General features: G+C 36.7%; 1 protein-coding gene across 1 annotated transcript in view; it reads left to right on the top strand.

Annotated features, from left to right (window-relative positions):
* The first annotated feature begins 2562 nt into the window (after window positions 1–2562).
* The window catches only part of LOC145774108 (origin recognition complex subunit 3-like), a 30014-nt gene continuing 14869 nt past the window's right edge, over window positions 2563–17707 (top strand). The window contains exons 1-5 of the mRNA XM_082585258.1: window positions 2563–2595; window positions 10226–10366; window positions 12130–12256; window positions 12709–12813; window positions 14195–14352. Of these exons, the coding sequence (XP_082441384.1) occupies window positions 2563–2595; window positions 10226–10366; window positions 12130–12256; window positions 12709–12813; window positions 14195–14352 (564 nt within the window). The remainder of the gene's footprint in view (window positions 2596–10225; window positions 10367–12129; window positions 12257–12708; window positions 12814–14194; window positions 14353–17707) is intronic.

The following is a 17707-nucleotide window of genomic DNA, read 5'->3' as shown; positions in this document are numbered from 1 at the left end:
ATAACACAGGGTACCGTGCAAAAACTTGGTCATATGCCTAATTAAATAGCACCTTTGCGCGTTTTTGCGATTGAAAACTCGTTAACTAGTTTTTGGAGGTCAATCTTACGGAGTAGGTAGATCGCTTTCAATACACAAAAGTGTCAGTGTACTAAGACGTTGTTGACACATTGTTGATCGTTTAACGTTTTTAATTCGTTTCAGTTGTGAAAACGAGCGTTCCCCCGAGCAATTCGTAGCCATTAGAGACAAGTACATTCTAAGTGCTATTTCAGTGTTCGGAAATGCATTATAACCACCAGTAGTGTGCAGCATTTTAAACATCTTCTGGGCACTTCCTGTTGCTGTTGTTTCATCGCGTCTTTGCTCTTTATACCAGCACATACTGTAAACTGACGAAATTCTGATGGGAAGTCGGAAGACAGGTCCTTTGAATACACACCAACCAGGCCTGCAACAGCAACATCGATGTCTTCAACAGACATGGAGTCGTACTCAGTCAAAACTCCAAACCTCTGCAGCACCATGGAATATGCATCGATACGTTTCTGTGGTGCACTCTTCAGTTGGTCCATGATCACATAAAACGTGTTGATTGTAAATTTTTGCTGGCCCGACATTTCTTCCACATCACCTGTAGCAGCTCCATCACTGACATGCTTCTGCCGCTTTGGTGCTTGCCGACTTTCAGATTTATATATGCTGCTGCCACAGCAATCACGTGCCTGCTGCTCATAACAGTCAAAATTCTCTCTGCACTCATCCAAGAATTTATCCAAGCTTCAGCAGACCAATGGCTAGTGTCAGTTCTATAGTGGAACTTTGAAGCAACTTGCTACTAGTATTGAAGTGCTGCAAAATATAAATATTGTTCCAAAGTATGCACAATAGGGCAACTTCAAGGGTGTTCATGTGTTTGGCCAATGCACCTGCTTCATTTTGTGTGCTGCCATTTTGAGTAGCATCCCCAGAGATTTCTTGGAGAGCACTTTGAAACTTGTGGTACCCAATGGTTTCTTGTGCATCAAAAGTGCTCTGTGGGCAGCACAAAATATGTCCGCGGGCCGCATGTGACCCGCGTTTGGGTTAGACCACCCTGCTCTAAATCACAACATTAGGCTAGAAAGTTCATATCAATAATCAACTAACAACTTACATTTTTTCTTCTTAAAAGCATAAAACGTCCGATAAGAAACGGTTCACAAGTCACAGCTTCAATTGCACCATAAAACTAGTCTATGGAAAAATTTTGCGATTTTTGCGAAATTACGATTTTTGCATTGCGTTTGGGTTAGACCACCCTGCGCTAAATCACAACATTAGGCTAGAAAGTTCATATCAATAATCAACTAACAACTTAATTTTTTCCTTCTTAGAAGCATAAAACGTCCGATAAGAAACAGTTCACAAGTCACAGCTTCAATTGCACTATAAAACTAGTCTATGGAAAATTTTTGCCATTTTTACGAAATTACGGTTTTTGCAACCTTTCATTCATCTGGAAAAACAGAGCTATTAAGATGAATAGGCCTACTTATTAATTTAAAAAATAATTATTTTGAAAACATGACTAAATTTTTTTAAAGTGGCCTGGATTTTTGACTGGCCTTGTAGGCACGTGCCTACTTTGCCTAATGGTTAATCCGGCACTGGAGGTGCTTGTCTTCCTCCCCAAAAGTACTAATTTACTCTTTGATTTGCGGACAGACGAAGTCCTAAAAAATTTGACTTTATTGACTTTTGCGGGCCCTAGTTATAATTTAAAATCAAATCAGTGTTGGTATGAATTCTTTGTTGGTAACGACTAGAACATCACACAACTAAAGCGAAAGAGCCACGCAGCTTGAGTCCTGTGTTTGTCATGAGTTACCAAGGGAGGTGGGGGAGGGGGAGACTTGTATACCTGGGACTGGTATATAAGTCCCCGCCCTTGGTAACTCATGACAAAGACAGCACTCAATGGACATGGCTCTTTCGCGTTAGTTATGTGATGTTCTAGTTGTTACCTTGTTTGTCACATGATGTAACTTTTATCTCATGCAATCTGTTTCCCGCCGTATAATTTACTCGTATTTCTAGAATTCAAGACGGATGTATTTGAAATTGAGAATGAGTTATTGAATTGAAAGATCTATTCATGAGTCACGACTCACGTCAGTACTCAGTCACGTGGCTGGTGGTGGCCCAAAATGCAGTTGATTTCATCTGGTTGGGGAAAAAGATGAACTTGAAACCACATTTGCAATCTTGTAATCTTGTTTTGAAATGATGGTTCATTGGGTGATTTCCCGCAATGGCGCGAATGACAGGAAAATATAAATGTCAGTAGGCCTACTCATTTCAGTCATTTGTCAATGTGCTTGGAGACAGACAGTGTCTGATTCGCCGAGCCCGTTTTGACTAATTCGCTGTTCAGTTATCCTTGCACTGTGACTCAAGCTACCATGAATGTATAACTTATAATAATTGATTTTACTATTTGAAGTGTTAATTCAGTAGCCTATATATTTACTTTACAGTTTTCCGCTAGCCTGTTTTTAGTTGAATCAATGATCTTTTGAAATGGATGACATCACCACAACATCTGTTTCAAAGGCAAGTGACTGTTGGAAGTATCCACTATTATTCATTTGATAGGTTATACAGCAAATGGGATTAATTCTGCCAGAATGCTTGGTGCATATTAAAATCACTGAAAACCTGACAACTAAAAAGTACCGTAATTGTTATAAATTCAAAGTCAATTTAACTCAGTCCGCTTAATGAGCTCTATAAGTAGGCTATGATGTGATACTAAGTTTAAGGCTGCTTGACCAGCAATAGCCGTCAAAACTTTGTTTATCCGATTAGGACTGTATTTGAATAGGCCTACTAACCTATATGTCAGTGAAATAGTCAAATGATAAGGGCCCTCATACCATGCTCAGAAGTGCCTGTTAATAGGAAAAGTGTTTTTGTCAGAGCACTTTATGGCATACCGCTACATAGAAGTTGATGTGACAAAAATATCCCATTTAAGCAAAGTATTGTACTCATGGCTAATTTCTGATTTGTTGGTGTGATTTCCAAGTGTGTTGTATTGTGACATGTTAGTACAAAAGTCTAAATATATATGCATGCTGTTGACACTGTAGGCTATTAGCATGTCTTGTTTTCTTATTTCTTTTACAGTACAGTAGTTTCAATTAACACTAAAACTGTTTTTGTGTGTTGTTTTTTTTCAATTTATTTTTTTATTGGGTGCGAGTTCTGGCTTGAAAACCCTTTGTAGTCTTTTTGCTGTCTTTTTCATTCAGTAGGAATCGTTGGTTATTACCATAATTCCTTCATCTTAATTTTTATGTAAAGACTTTCGTAATTCCTTTATGGTCATTGGACATTCGCTATATCTACTGGATGGAAAAGTAAATTGGTTGGATTTTTGTTACAGTTGAAAATGCATGATTGAACGGAGTTTAATCTTAATTATTGAGCTGCAAGTGCATGGAAATAGCTATGTACTTTCATTAAGCTGCTAACAATGAAGTGTGATCAACTAGTTAGGTATATATTTTTGCAATATTTTCAGCCAAATTCCTGTATTAAAACTGTTAACAATTTAATTTAGTTGTGAAAAGGAAGTGGGGCCATTCCGTGTCAATTCACACAGTCAAGAAAATCAACCTCTTCGATTTTTCTTAAATTTTACACACCGTTTCGCTATCCTATATAATGAACAACTGCAAACTTTGAGTGAAATTTATTGAGAAACACGAGAGTTATGAAGCATTTAGTTTGGGGGGGTCTGCCGAGGGGACACATTTTTTTATTTTTGACCATGTTTGAGGCCCTATTACTGCTAAACTAAATTAGGTAAGAACCCACATTTTTTACATGTGATAATACTTCTGCCAAATATTGAAAAAACAACATCGTTCACATTGTCACTCTAAGAGGTCAAAGGTTATAGACATCCAAAGTTGGTCGTTTCCAGATCTCTAAAATTTTCCAAAATTTTAAAATCTTGCCAAGACCCTATTTTTGATTGGTTTTGGCTGAAATTTAGTAGAAATGTTGTTTATAGGATTCTCTATGAACAGAGAAAAGTTTAGCATAAAATATTAAAGGGGTTGGGAGGTACCGTATTTAATGTGAAACATGGGTCAAAAAAGCAAAAAGTGGGGTCCGTTTAATACCCCGGTTATCCATGACCCCAGTGAAAATTTGCACTGAAATTTTTTTCACATATTCACTAAGATTGCTAAGATTTTATCAATCTTTGCCATCATTTAGTACATTTTGAAATTGAAGCTGAGTGGCATTTCTTTGCTACATCTCATGGCAAAAGTCCATGTGATGGAGTTGGTGACACCACCAAAAGATTAGCTGCACGTGCAGTCGTGCAAGTCTTCACGCAGCAACCTACAATCAAATTCTCACACCACAAAATCTTTTTCAATGGGAGCAAGATCACATTTATGGGTTTGAATATATTTGGATTTCTTCAATTGAAATTCAAGACCTCAACACAAAGTTTGAATTGGAAAAGCGATATGCATTGTGTAAAACAATAACAGACACGAGATCACATCATAGTTTTACTCCACAATCATTTCAGTCTTTGAAAATGCGTCGACTGTCAAATGATATTTCACATACCCTTGTGGATGTGGCACGAGATCAATCGCAACTCCAAGAAGATGATGCAAGTATAGGTCAATGTGTAGCTTGCAGATATGGTTCTGATTGGTACATTGGCATTATTAGTGAATAAAGCTATGAAAAGCAAGACTTCAATGTTCAGTTTATGATACTTAACAAAAGCAACAAATGTTTAAACAGGCTCAGACATCAACAAACATGCTGGATTCCATTTCATGACATTATTTGTTCAATTGCTGTGCCGAGTATCCATGGTTCTTCTGGACAACTGTACAAACTGAGCAATGAAGATTATGACGAAATTTGCCATTTTGTCCACTGACAATGAGAACAACGTCCACATGGTACATTACAGTTGTCAAATGTATAATAATTGCTTTGTGAACAATTGCCAGAAACACAATCAAAAATACACTTCAAATGTTTTATAGATATAATTCAATAATGTTACATTTTTTTAAAAGTTTTTCTTCTGTAACTTTTAATGTTTTTCCTCAAACTTTGACGCATACTTTCTGTAAGAAAACACTGAGAACCATGGATCAATTTTGCATGGTAGACTTGTCACATCTTAGTGAATTTGTGAACAAAACTTCGGTTGCTGTGTATGTCAGCTTATCAGATACTACGGCTTGCATTAACTTGGCATCCTGATGTTATGTACTTCTTCTTCATGCAATTAAAGAAAATTTAATACCAAAAGATCAAACAAAACGATATCGGACAGTGTAGCTATAACACATAAAGATAATAATGTCTTAAACTTTATGCAATATACATCAAACGTCTTGCAAAAATTATTTATAGATCTACAATTGTCATTTGTCAAATATATACATAATATTGCTACTGTCATCAGGAACACTTTATATAGCCAATAACAAGATAAAATAATGATCACCCCTACTCCCCTTAAATTTTTCATTTCTGATTTTTAGCGTTTTTGTCCAAACTTTGACGAATACTTTCTATAAGAAAACATTGAAAACCATGAATCAATTTTGCATGGTAGACTTGTCATATCTTAGTAAATATGTGAAAAAAATTTCAGTGCAAATTTTCACTGGGGTCATGGGTAACCGGTAGGGTGGTCCCGAAAATCGAATTTTAGAAAATGCAATGTGACACTATCTGAAACATCTCCAAATGACCAAAAATGGACCCTGTAAAAATTTCAGAGAGATTGAACTTTGTTTAGAGGTGCCAGATTTATCTTGAAAATTCAGATTTTTTCCCTATGTAAACATATGGGAAGCTACAGTCTGTAAAACCATACTTGACACACTGAAGTTGTAATTATCCAACTGTTGATATAGTTGTAGGCAATGTCCTCTTTTAAACTGGGTTAATCTCTTTTTAACAGCATGATGTTGTTCCATTTCACTGACCACTATTACTTAGCCTACTTGGCTGCCATGTTGATAGCCTTAATTGATAGCAATGTTGATAGTCACAGTCCATTGGGATGGAAAACTCCTTCCAGATATCAGTGGGAATGCGGTAATTGAGCGATTGCCATCACTACTAATAACTTGCTTGGCGTTCCAAAGTTGCTGTCATCTTCAGGAAGTGCAGTTGTGACATGTGTCAGGGACTGGGGTGTTGCTAGTAATGTAAAAGCGATGTGTTTCGACACAACAGCAAGCAATACTGGTCACAAGGTGGTGCTTGTGTCCTAATTTCAAAAGAAATGAACAAGGACAATGGACATGCTTCATTTGGCTTGTCGTCACCATATTCTGGAAATAATATTACAAAAAGCCTTCTTGACATGCCTTGGGCCATCATCTGGACCAGACATTCTCCTTTTTAAGCCATTTAAATCAAAATGAAGTACATTGAATAAAGATGGGTATGTGACATTGGAACAAGATGACAGCAGCTTTTCTGATGAAATCATACAGTTCTGTATCCACCATCTGCATAACAATAATTAGCCAAGAGACGACTACTAAGAATTTCTAGAATTATCGGTCATAATCCTCAACGGGACACCACCACGTGGAATTCGATTCTGTCATCTTGGTACTCTTCATCGCTTCAGATGGATGGCAACTGCTGTATATGCACTCCAAATCTGGTTATTTCGAATGCAGTTTGATTTGTCAAGTCAGGAGCAACGTGGTTTAAAGCGATTTGTTCTGTTTGTTTTGAAGGTGTATGTAAAATCATGGTTCACAGCACCTTTAGCTAAATGTGCACCACAACATGACCTGGAGCTCTTAAAAAGGGTAAATGAGTATGAGCAACATGATACAGGTTTATCACAAGAAGCCAAGAAAACATTTTTGAGGCACTTGTGGTATATAAGTGAAGAACTTGTGGGCCTGGCATTTTTTGATGATGCTGTTTCTGTTACTCAAAAAAAAGCCATGGTTTCTGCGTTAACTCATCAAAGCAGTACACCTTCAAAGCGCCTTTCTCGAGTACCAGATGATATTTCATCGAAAGATCTGTCGCACTTTGTCACATCAAACACCATGAGATTTTTCCAGATTCTCAACTTACCGTGTGACTTTCTGAAGGTGGAAATCACATCATGGAATGTTGATGACAATTATAAGAAAGCCATTATTGCCATTGTTAGTGGGGCGGTGGGCTCCATGTAATCAATGACTTTGCCGTAAGAGGTGTTGCTTTGATGCAAAATTTTAACAATGTATTAACGAAAGATGAAGAGCAAATTCAATACATTCTACAAGTTGTGGAACAGCACTGGCATGCTCTGCCGACTTGCAGCAAATCTTAAGAAAGTGTATCAGTCCACAGACTGAATTGTATTATGTATTTATATTTAGAATGCACCAGTTAATCTTGTTGCGAGTTAAACTTCTAGTTTTTAAGTAATATACTTTGGAGTTATAATGACACGAAGTTATTATTATGCACAAAGCATAGTACAGTCAACCCCGCTTAATCGGACCACATCGGGACCAAGCCAAATTGGTCCGATTAAGCGGGTGGTCCCATTAAACGGGGAGAACGAATTTCGTTATTTTTTTCATCGTTTTTGAAAATAGTTTAAGCATTTTACAATTGCGGCTATAAACACAACCAAAACACCATCAACAATCAAAACAAAATACAGTACTGTACAGTAGTCACTGGAAAAATGCATCAAGGGTCGTCTGTCTTTTGGCTTTATCAGCAATTTTTCGGACTGTCTGTACACAAACATCCAAATGCTTGTGGAGGTTTTGCTCGGCTCCTTGTTCAACAAAATATTTTTGGAGTATTGCAACGCAATGCTTGGCTTCACGATGGGTAACCTTAGGCAAAGGTTCGGCCTCATCATCTTCGTCTTCTTGGTCGTTGCCTTCTTCTTCATCATCAATTTCGCGATGCCTTGCCACGATATTCTCCATTAAATCTTCGTCACACACTTCTTCCCAGCACTGTATATCGTCGTCAATACAATTGTATTCATCTCCACCAAGCGTTTGTTTATCTGTAGCCGGCATCCAGGCCGGATAGCGACTGTCAAAACAGCGACTGTCATAATGGCGACTTCATAATAGCGACTTCATAATAGCGACTTCATAATTTTTGGATTTATATCATGCCAGTCAGCAGGTTTTGACTTGGAGGCCAAATTTCGAGGTCGCTGTTTTTAATTAATCGAGTTCTTGATGAATCGCTGCCGTGTAGTCGCTCTATTGACAGTCGCTGTTTTTAATTAATCGCTGTCGTGTGGTCGCTCTATTGACAGTCGCTGTTCTGACAGTCGCTATTTGGAACCCGAGCCCTGTAGCCTACTTCACTTTAAAATGGCTTAGCGAGAACGTAGCACGTTGCCCATCAACAACTCTTGACGCGTCACCTCGCAGAAAAATGTACAAAAAGTAAAAAACGTTAACCATAAAGGCCTATTTTAGGGCGGAGAGTGGTCCGTTTAAGCGGGGTGGTGGTCCGTTTAAGCGGGGAAAATTGTACAGAAAAATGGATTTGGATTCGGGACCAGTGCAAAATGGTCCGAATAAGCGGGTGGTCCTATTAAACGTGGGCCGATTAAGCGGGGTTGACTGTACTGGAAAATTATATCATGTTACCTACTGCAGAGTTGGATGAGAGTACAGTATTCTTACATATCATTTTTCTCATGTTCGTTCTGCCATGATGTTCGTTCTGCCATGATGTGTTATGTCTTTTTAAAGTACAATTGCAAATGTTACTTTATCTTGGGTGGGTTTCGTAAATCGCTCTATTTATTAAATTTTCACCTGTAATCTGGCACCTCTAAACCTTCATCAAATTCTTTCAAACTTTCAGGGGAATGTTTTTATATGAAAAGGAACCAAATAGAAGTGTGTGCACTTCAATTTTTTAAGTTTGAAATTTTTGCATACATTTGAGGACCACCCTAGTAACCGGGGTATTAAATGGACCCCACTTTTTGCTTTTTTTCATTTCGACCCATGTTTCACATTAAATACCTCCCAACCCCTTTAATATTTTATACTGAAATTTTTTCAGTTCATAGAGAATCCTGTAAACAACATTTCTACTAAATTTCAGCCAAAACCAATCAAAAATAGGGTCTTGGCAAGATTTTAAAATTTTGGAAAATTTTAGCCGAGATCTGGAAACGGCCAACTTTGGATGTCTATAACCTTTGACCTTTTAGAGTGACAATGTGAACGATGTTGTTTTTTCAATATTTGGCAGAAGTATTATCACATGTAAAAAATTTGAGTCCTTACCTAGTTTATTTTAGCAGTAATAGGGCCTCAAACATGGTCAAAAATAAAAAAAATGTGTCCCCTCGGCAGACCCCCCCAAACTAAATGCTTCATAACTCTCGTGTTTCTTAATAAATTTCACTCAAATTTTGCAGTTGTTTATCATATAGGATAGTGAAAGGGTGTGTAAAATTTTAAAAAAATCGAAGAGGTTGATTTTCTTGACTGTGTAAATTGACATGGAATGGCCCAGTGGCTATACTAAAGGTGCTGTATGCAAACCACTTTCCAAAGAAAAAATCCTTTTGGAATTTGTCCCACGAAAGCATTCACCATCGGGGCGATATTTCATGACAATTGCAGACACTTTTAGCTAGACTTTAAAGTAAGGTTGTCCTCCCTGTAAAGTCGTCAACCAGATAATGCATAGGACCATTGACCATGCACAATAAGAGTGCTATAGATATAAAAAGTTTAGAGGTTGTGTACAAGTCTTTGCCCTGGTCATAAATTTAAATGCTATAACGTGAATATACGTCAAAAATTGGAATCAACCAAGACATAGCCTACAGTGTAAACTGTGTGAACAGCATTCAACTGAGCTAAAGTAAACTTACTCTTTACTTCACTATTTTCTAACCCTAACCTTCAGGGTTAGGTGAGGGTTTTGGCTGGGATTAGAACATTTACTAAAGCAAAGATAAAGTAGTCAAAACACAAAACAGCTTCACTTTATCTTTTTGGTCAATTCCAATTTATGATGTCATTGCATTTTTGATCTGGACAGAAACTTGTACAGCAGCTCCTAAAGTTGTGTATTGAACAGCTAAACTTACGTCATCCAGTATCTCCACTTGTCAAAAATGAACCCTATGTTCTATTCATGACATGTCTGTACATTTCAGGGCTGTTTTGTTGTCGCTGGCCAAGGAAAGACAAAAGCTTCCATCAAAGCTAGTAACTATTTGAATACTGAAGAAATAAAGGACACTTTAAGATGGGAAACATCTCAGAAAGTGTGGAATGATATTTTGTTATCCGTCAAGGTTGTAATTTTGATGAAATATACTGATTTTTCACAGGAAAGGAAGGACAATGATGTTTTTTCCTGTGAACTGTCGTATCCACAATGTGTAGAAAATATTTCTCATGTTACTGCTTGTAAATGTTTTATATTAATAAATTATAGAAGTTAAAAGTCAAATTATTATTTTTCAAGTTCTAGCAACAAGCCTTGGGTCAGTTGGAAAACAATGTATACATAGGAGCAAAATGGTTGGAACGCCTGGTTAATCTAATCAAAAAATAAAGAGCCCAAAATGTAGATACCAAACTCATGTTCAGCAAACAAACGTTTCGAAAACTATACTGTCTTCATCTTCAGTGTTATAAATGTCAATATACATACACTCAATACATTTATAACACTGAAGATGAAGACAGTATAGTTTTCGAAACGTTTGTTTGCTGAAAATGTATACATGTTTGTTATTAATTACATGAAAAATAAAAGTACCGGTTGGACAAATGGACAATCTTTATTTTTTGTTGCCCAATAAGCGGCATTTTGAGCCCCTTTAAGCTATCATTTAAAGTCTCTTTTGGCCTGAGCTCTTGCTAGCCCAAGCCTTAAAGCAGCCGGCGGCCATCGCGGCCATGGCCGCTGAGTAGTCCTTGAATGACCGCCGGTGCTACCTCCTCAGTCTGCCAATTTGACCGCCGGTTTCTTCTAGCTAATTATTTAATTTCGCAATAGAATGATCGTAGATTAACTGTCAAAAATATGTAGTATCAAAGAGTGACGCAAAATTAGGTCAGCGCGTCATAATCACCCCTGTTGTATTGTGCGGGAACATTAGCTATTACATGGAAAATATCCCGCTGCGATCACCAGCTGTAAGTCTTGTTTGTAATTCCCGACATTTATTTTAACAAAGTGTTAATCCGAAGTGCTAATTTACATCGGCTGGCAATATTGTCGTTTTTATGTCGATCCAATGTTGTCGGACATTGAATCGTTGTTAAAAAGGAGAACTACCCAGACAACAAATTTGTCATTTTTACCTTGATTTAACGACTGCAAACGTACAATCAATGTAAAAATGATGAATTTTGTTGTCTGGGTAGGTTAGTTGACATCCGACGGGAAAACACGTGTCGTCAGAGTTAAGAAATGTTTCCGCTGTGGGTTAGTGACTTCACACCCTCAGTGGTGACATCATAACGGTATAAATGGTCAGGTTTGAGGAAAGGCATACGGTATGCAGTTGAAACAATTTAGCGTCGTTAGATGGTCCCGCAATACCGGATTACAATCCCGATATAGCAGTTATTGCGTGGTACAACGATTCTATTGCAGGACGTCGCCCAGTCTTCAACAACATTTTGGCATTGTTGCAAGGTTAATTCTATTTACTTGTGCTATCGTTATTTGTGTTTTGGCCTCCAAACACCCAGATTTGGCCGCCGAGAAGGAGCTATCGGTAGACCACGATGGCTGCCGGAAAAAAACACGAGTTTTTGCGGCTAAGCCGCAACATGAGTTTGATGGATAAACTCTCATGTTAATAACTTCATTGCATATTATGATGGGTTCTATTCTGCCCACCTTGTCATGATGCAACCAACTGCACATTGCATCTTAATTGCTAGGCAAAGAGTGTTTTTTTATTAGTTTTTTATTGTAATCTTGTTGAAAGAGTGCTGTTTATTTATGCAGAATCTGCCGAAAGTCCCATTTTCTCTATCCAACTCCAGCGGGTGTCAGATAATTTTTCTGTGTTCTAATTTTAGTCACTTGTATTTGCAGGCACTGAACTTAAAGTTGAAGGAAAACATCTTCTGTGATTTAGTAAATTTTATCAATGAATCCTCAATCAATGCCTCTGATCAGACTAGAAAAAGAACTGAAATCCCCACTGCAGCCCTCATAACTGGTACACATTTGAAATTGTTACATTCCAGTCTGGTTACATTCATCAATCAATCCAAACTCAAAACAACAGTAAATGTTATGAAATTAAAAAAAAATAGTCAATCTGTTTACTATATCACCATGACCAATGACCATGCTATCCTTTTGAAAGTAGTTTCATCATTAGCATGGCTGACTTGTAAATTGTAAATGGTGATTCTGAAGTCAAGTTATTGCAAGAGTGATTATAAATAGTTTGTTGATTTTGACAACAATCACACAAGCTACATGTACAAATGAAAAATGTATGCTAATTGTACAAGGTATTAATGAAGCACAGGGGCTGAATCATCTGCTTACTTCACTTTTATTCCAAGCCATGAACAAACCTTGATAGGCGTTGAAGTATTTTACTTGTATTTTTGGCTGCGGAATTCAATGTTTTCTGATATACTATACTATCTTATATTTTAGGTGTAAACATGCCAGATCATGCTGAACTGTTTCAGGAGTTGAAACATAAAGTTGAACAGTCAGCATCACCATATGTTGCTGTTTTACAAGCCAAACACTGTCTAAGTAAGTCGAGATCATAAAAGTGTTTGCATATGTTTTCGATTCATGCTTAAGACTAACAAAAAGTGAAGATTCACTGTGGGCGACTGGGCGTCTTAATTTCTTCTAGTAAAAAAGTGCCAGAGCCTTGCTAATAATGCAAGAGGATAATAACAATGATGTGTATGTTAGTAAGGAGAGGGGGTTAATTTTAATTTCAACTTTAGCCCTTGTTTTAGGATACAACAGGACAGTCTATGAACTCTGGAAAAAAATTGAAATTTCCATCCAAAACCCCCCCTACCCTGAAAAAGTGAAAATTACTTCAAATTGCCTCATATTGCATTGACATCAATTTTGTTTATGGCATTTAAACTTCAACTATTTTTTGCTACTGTACTAAAACACGTTAAGACAGTCGCAAACAGTTTTTCTTGTTTTGGTTTCATCGTAAAACACAGGAAAATAGTCTTTTCGAGACCTTGTGCAAAAATGTATCGAAAGTAGAGTTATATATTCTATATATATTAAATAAATAGAGAATAGGCCACCACATTAAGTTGATCCAAGGGTGTTGTATAGCTTTTCCACACAAGCAATCAAGCATGGCTTTCTTACAAAACATTGCAAAACTTTACAAAACATTTTCTTATAAATTACTTTACAAAACAAAGCATTACCTATCATTCTTACAAAAGCAAAACTTTAAACCTTCTTTGATAAGATAGGCTAGATTTGTAGGCTAGTTACTAACGAAGCCACACTTGTGTGGCGAAAGCTTTACAATACACTTGAATTTATCAATTTAGTGTGGTCGCTTTGATTAGTATTTGACTAGTATAGATCGCACTACGCAAACATTTTAATCATTGGTAAATTCAAAAGAATGAAAAGTTGATTTACGAATTTTAATTTCAAATTTTGTATTGAGCTGGCTACATTACCAAATAAAATAAATATTGGCCTAACCATATTTTAAAATCCATTTCAAAACTTTCACAGGCTTTTTGCTATTAAAAGGCGTACGAATCTAATTTTTCGGTTGTCCTTATTTTTGGGTCTATGCCGATGGCAACCCTGTCCATAGCAAATAAAAAAAAAAGAATTCAAATGTGTTTGAATGTCTTGCTATGTTCTCAAACCAGGGCTAAAGTTGGATTTGTAAAAAAGCCGATTAATCCCCCCCCTAATATTAGTGACATGCGATAGATTATTTCACATCAGTTTTGAGTGCATTTACAAATTAGTGTACGGTACTATGGTTTCTATTGCCTGCAATAAAATTGGATAGACTTTCAACCAGAACCTGTGAGGAATAACTTTAAATGCCTATGCTTGTATAAGTGTATACTGTAGTGTGTATGTTGTACAACAAATAAACGATATTGATATCCTTAACTTGCAGACATGAAATCCTTGATGAGAACATTAGGAGATCAGCTTATGGCTGTGGCGGGCGATTTGAATGAAGAAGAAAATGATGACGTTTGTGGAGAGTTTTCTTTTATGAGAAAGAGGTCTACCTCGCTGACAATCACAATGATTGAAGAATGGTACAATAAGGTAATTGAATTTGCTGTAGTGCGGTCCGGAAAACGCTTGCAGATTCACAATGGTTTTCTCAATGAGTCCAAAGTCTGAGCTAGATCATGTAATGACGAGGGCGATTTTTTTGTAACCTAAAAAATTCAAAAAAGTGACTTTATTTTTGCGAAAAAGTAACCAAAAAGTAACATAACTTTAAACACAAGAACAATTTGGACACAGGATTAAGAAAAAGCTTAAAAAAACTAACCAATCTGACACAAAACAATACCATAGTCATTTGCAGAGCGGACAAAGACGGGAAAATTTTGATAATAAATTACAAAGACTACCAACAAATCTTGGAACGAGAGTTAAACTCTTTTAAAAAAATGGATATTACACAGAAAGGAATTGATGCACAACTGAACTTGATCCTGCAAACATGTGAAAAGGAAATAATATCACTTCACGAACTAAATGTTATTGACGACGATTTACTCTTCCATACCATTGGAAGAAAAAAATCTGCACAAGGGATATACACCAAAATTACAGGTAGTAAAGCAAAATATTTTTCGACCAAAGACCCAGCATTTGCCTACCCCCTGTTCAAAACACACAAACTCACACAGGACAATTTAAAAACCATCAATGTCACTGAAATTCCTGTACGATTGCTGCAGGCATCTGGCCACATCACAACATCCAGAATCACCGCTTTAATTGAACATTTGCTTAAACCCGTCAGCATAACTTTTTGTCAAAGTGAAATAAATGAATTCTGTAGAGATAGTAAACACTACGTAGAAACACTCATGCAATGGCAATCTGACAAAGAGACCCAAATCACAGAAAAGCTTGAAAGCAATCAATTACATTTAGTTGCCGCTGACGTCAAAGCTCTTTATCCTAACGTCAAAAGATCATTAATTAAAGAGGCACTGAAATATGCTTTAGATCAACACACCACATATCCTCGGATTGCAATAGAAACACTCACAGATTTGACGTTGTATTGTCTTGACAATGTTATCACGCAAAACGGTGAGAGTTTCTATAAGCAACCAGAGGGTATAATAACAGGTGACAACCATTCTGTATCAATCGCCAACATTGCCATGCACTACGTCATCAAAACAGCTTCCAACACATTGAAACAAGCAGAAATATTCAAACGCTTTATAGATGACATAATGTGGATATCATTTGGCCAAAAGACCACAGAATTGATAAAACGCAGCTTAATTACAGCATTTCAAAATCACGACTTGGAACTTACTTTCAGAGAAATCAACACCTCCCAAACTGATAAAAATGTTGAGTTCCTAGATGTTAACCACCGCACTTGCAAAACTTCAAACTTTAAATTTGTGACCACCAACTACACCAAAGAAACAGCTATTGATCGCTTGTACCTCAATGGTAAATCACATCACCCCACATCTACATTCAAGGCAATCATACATGGAGAAGCATTACGACTCAGGAGATTGAATGAAACACAACACGACTACACTGCAGCACTTAAACATTTTAAAAACAAGGCTTTGAAATCAAATTTTCCCCAAAAACTTATCAAAGAAAAAATTCAACTTGCTGAAAAATGGACAGAACGGATACCTAAACCCACAGAAAAAAATGCAACCAAAGCCCACAGAGTAATCTGGCCTACATCTTTTCCTAATTTACTCAAGACCACCAACGCAGAGAAAAAACTACAGCCCAATCAAATGATGACATATAAAAAGCCAAGCACGCTGGGAAATTTACTCACAAAATACAAAAAAATTGCCCTGAATACAGTAACACCAACCAATGGCTACTCCAAACCATGCGGCAAATGTGCACTGTGTGGTAACCATGGAGCGCATTAGCCTATGGTAAAAGAATGCACCTCTATTAAATGTAAACTCAACAAAACATACAGTCTCAAACAAAAATTAACTTGCCAAAATTACGGGATAATTGCAACGTGCACCATATGTCACGAACACTATGTAGGACAAACCATGACAAAATTTTCCACACGTTGGGCCACACATAGATCTATTTGGAACAGTTTTAATTACTTTGATAAATCCGGTGACAATGCAGGATTATTGAATCATTATGCGAAACTCCACAATATTGAACTCAAAAAGAAACCAGCTCTGGCAGACTGCTTTGCCGTTACTTTCGCCGAACAACCCAGCAAACATTATTTAGACATCGCTGAAGATAAATGGTTACATACAATCAAAGCCACCATAAACATAAAGAAATTGATTCGACCAACCACTTAAATCCCATGTCATCAGCAACCTCCGACCCCTGTGGTGTAGATTCTTCAACTATGCCCATTTAAACGTATTCTTTTTTGACGCTTTGTCTATGTAAGCTTATGGCAATGGACTGAAATTAAATTGCGTTTTTGTTTGTATTCGTCTTGTTGAACTGTTATAATTTACTAGATGGATGCCCATTTACACTTATTCTTTATTGACGCTTTATCGATATAAACTTACGGCAATGGACTGAAACTAAATTGCGTTTTTTCTTTGTATTCGCCTTCTTAAACTGTTGTAATTTACTAGACGGATGATCAGGTTAATGTATTTCTTGAATTTTGTACCAGAATATTGTTGGAAATCGTGGGAGAACACCAGTTAAGATTTAGGCTTGCAGGTTTTGATTTTAATATTATGTAACCATCTATTTAAAATATAATTTTTATGCGTGTTGATAACATCGGAGTTTGCTTTATTTGTTCGTTTTACGTATTTTTCAAGTTTTCTTCTTTTTTTACATGTGCTAGCTGAAGATGCTATTACTATAGCGAAATCGATTCTTAACTTAATAAATTACACTAAGAGGTTAGATTGTTGTGCAAATGCCAGCATTTGATGAATGCAAATTAGCAGTACCATCTCTACAGTAGCGATGAAAGATAAATAAACAAGGGAATTAGGCAAAAAAGTATGCAAAATAAAGTGACCTAACAAATGAAAAGTACAGGTATTCTAAAAACACAAAAAGTGACTTTTGGTAACTTTATAACTGCTTAATTATTGACCCCACAATCATGAAATTTTGGTTCTACATTTGTTTTGTTAATTGGTACAACAAAACAGTAACTTTGGTAACAAAAAATCGCCCTAATAATGACTAATTGTCTGCTATGGCAGAATGATGTTGCTGTAAAAACATATCATCATCTGAACATGCAAGATGAAATTCAATATCGAAAAAACAAATATTGCGTGGAAGTTTTTATACTAGAAAAAGGAATTTCGGTCCACGGTGCCCCAGTCATCATTGCACACATGAGACACAGATGTTCGAATGCAATAAACAACGTTATGGCGCGATTCGAATGCCGCGAGTTCGAATGACGTTATCCAAGTACTAATGA

The sequence above is a fragment of the Aplidium turbinatum genome, chromosome 7, assembly GCF_918807975.1.
Source record: "Aplidium turbinatum chromosome 7, kaAplTurb1.1, whole genome shotgun sequence".
In the NCBI taxonomy this organism is placed as follows: Eukaryota; Metazoa; Chordata; class Ascidiacea; order Aplousobranchia; family Polyclinidae; genus Aplidium; species Aplidium turbinatum.
The sequence above is the reverse complement of the archived record's forward strand: the minus strand, read 5'-3'. Positions and strand labels throughout refer to the sequence as shown.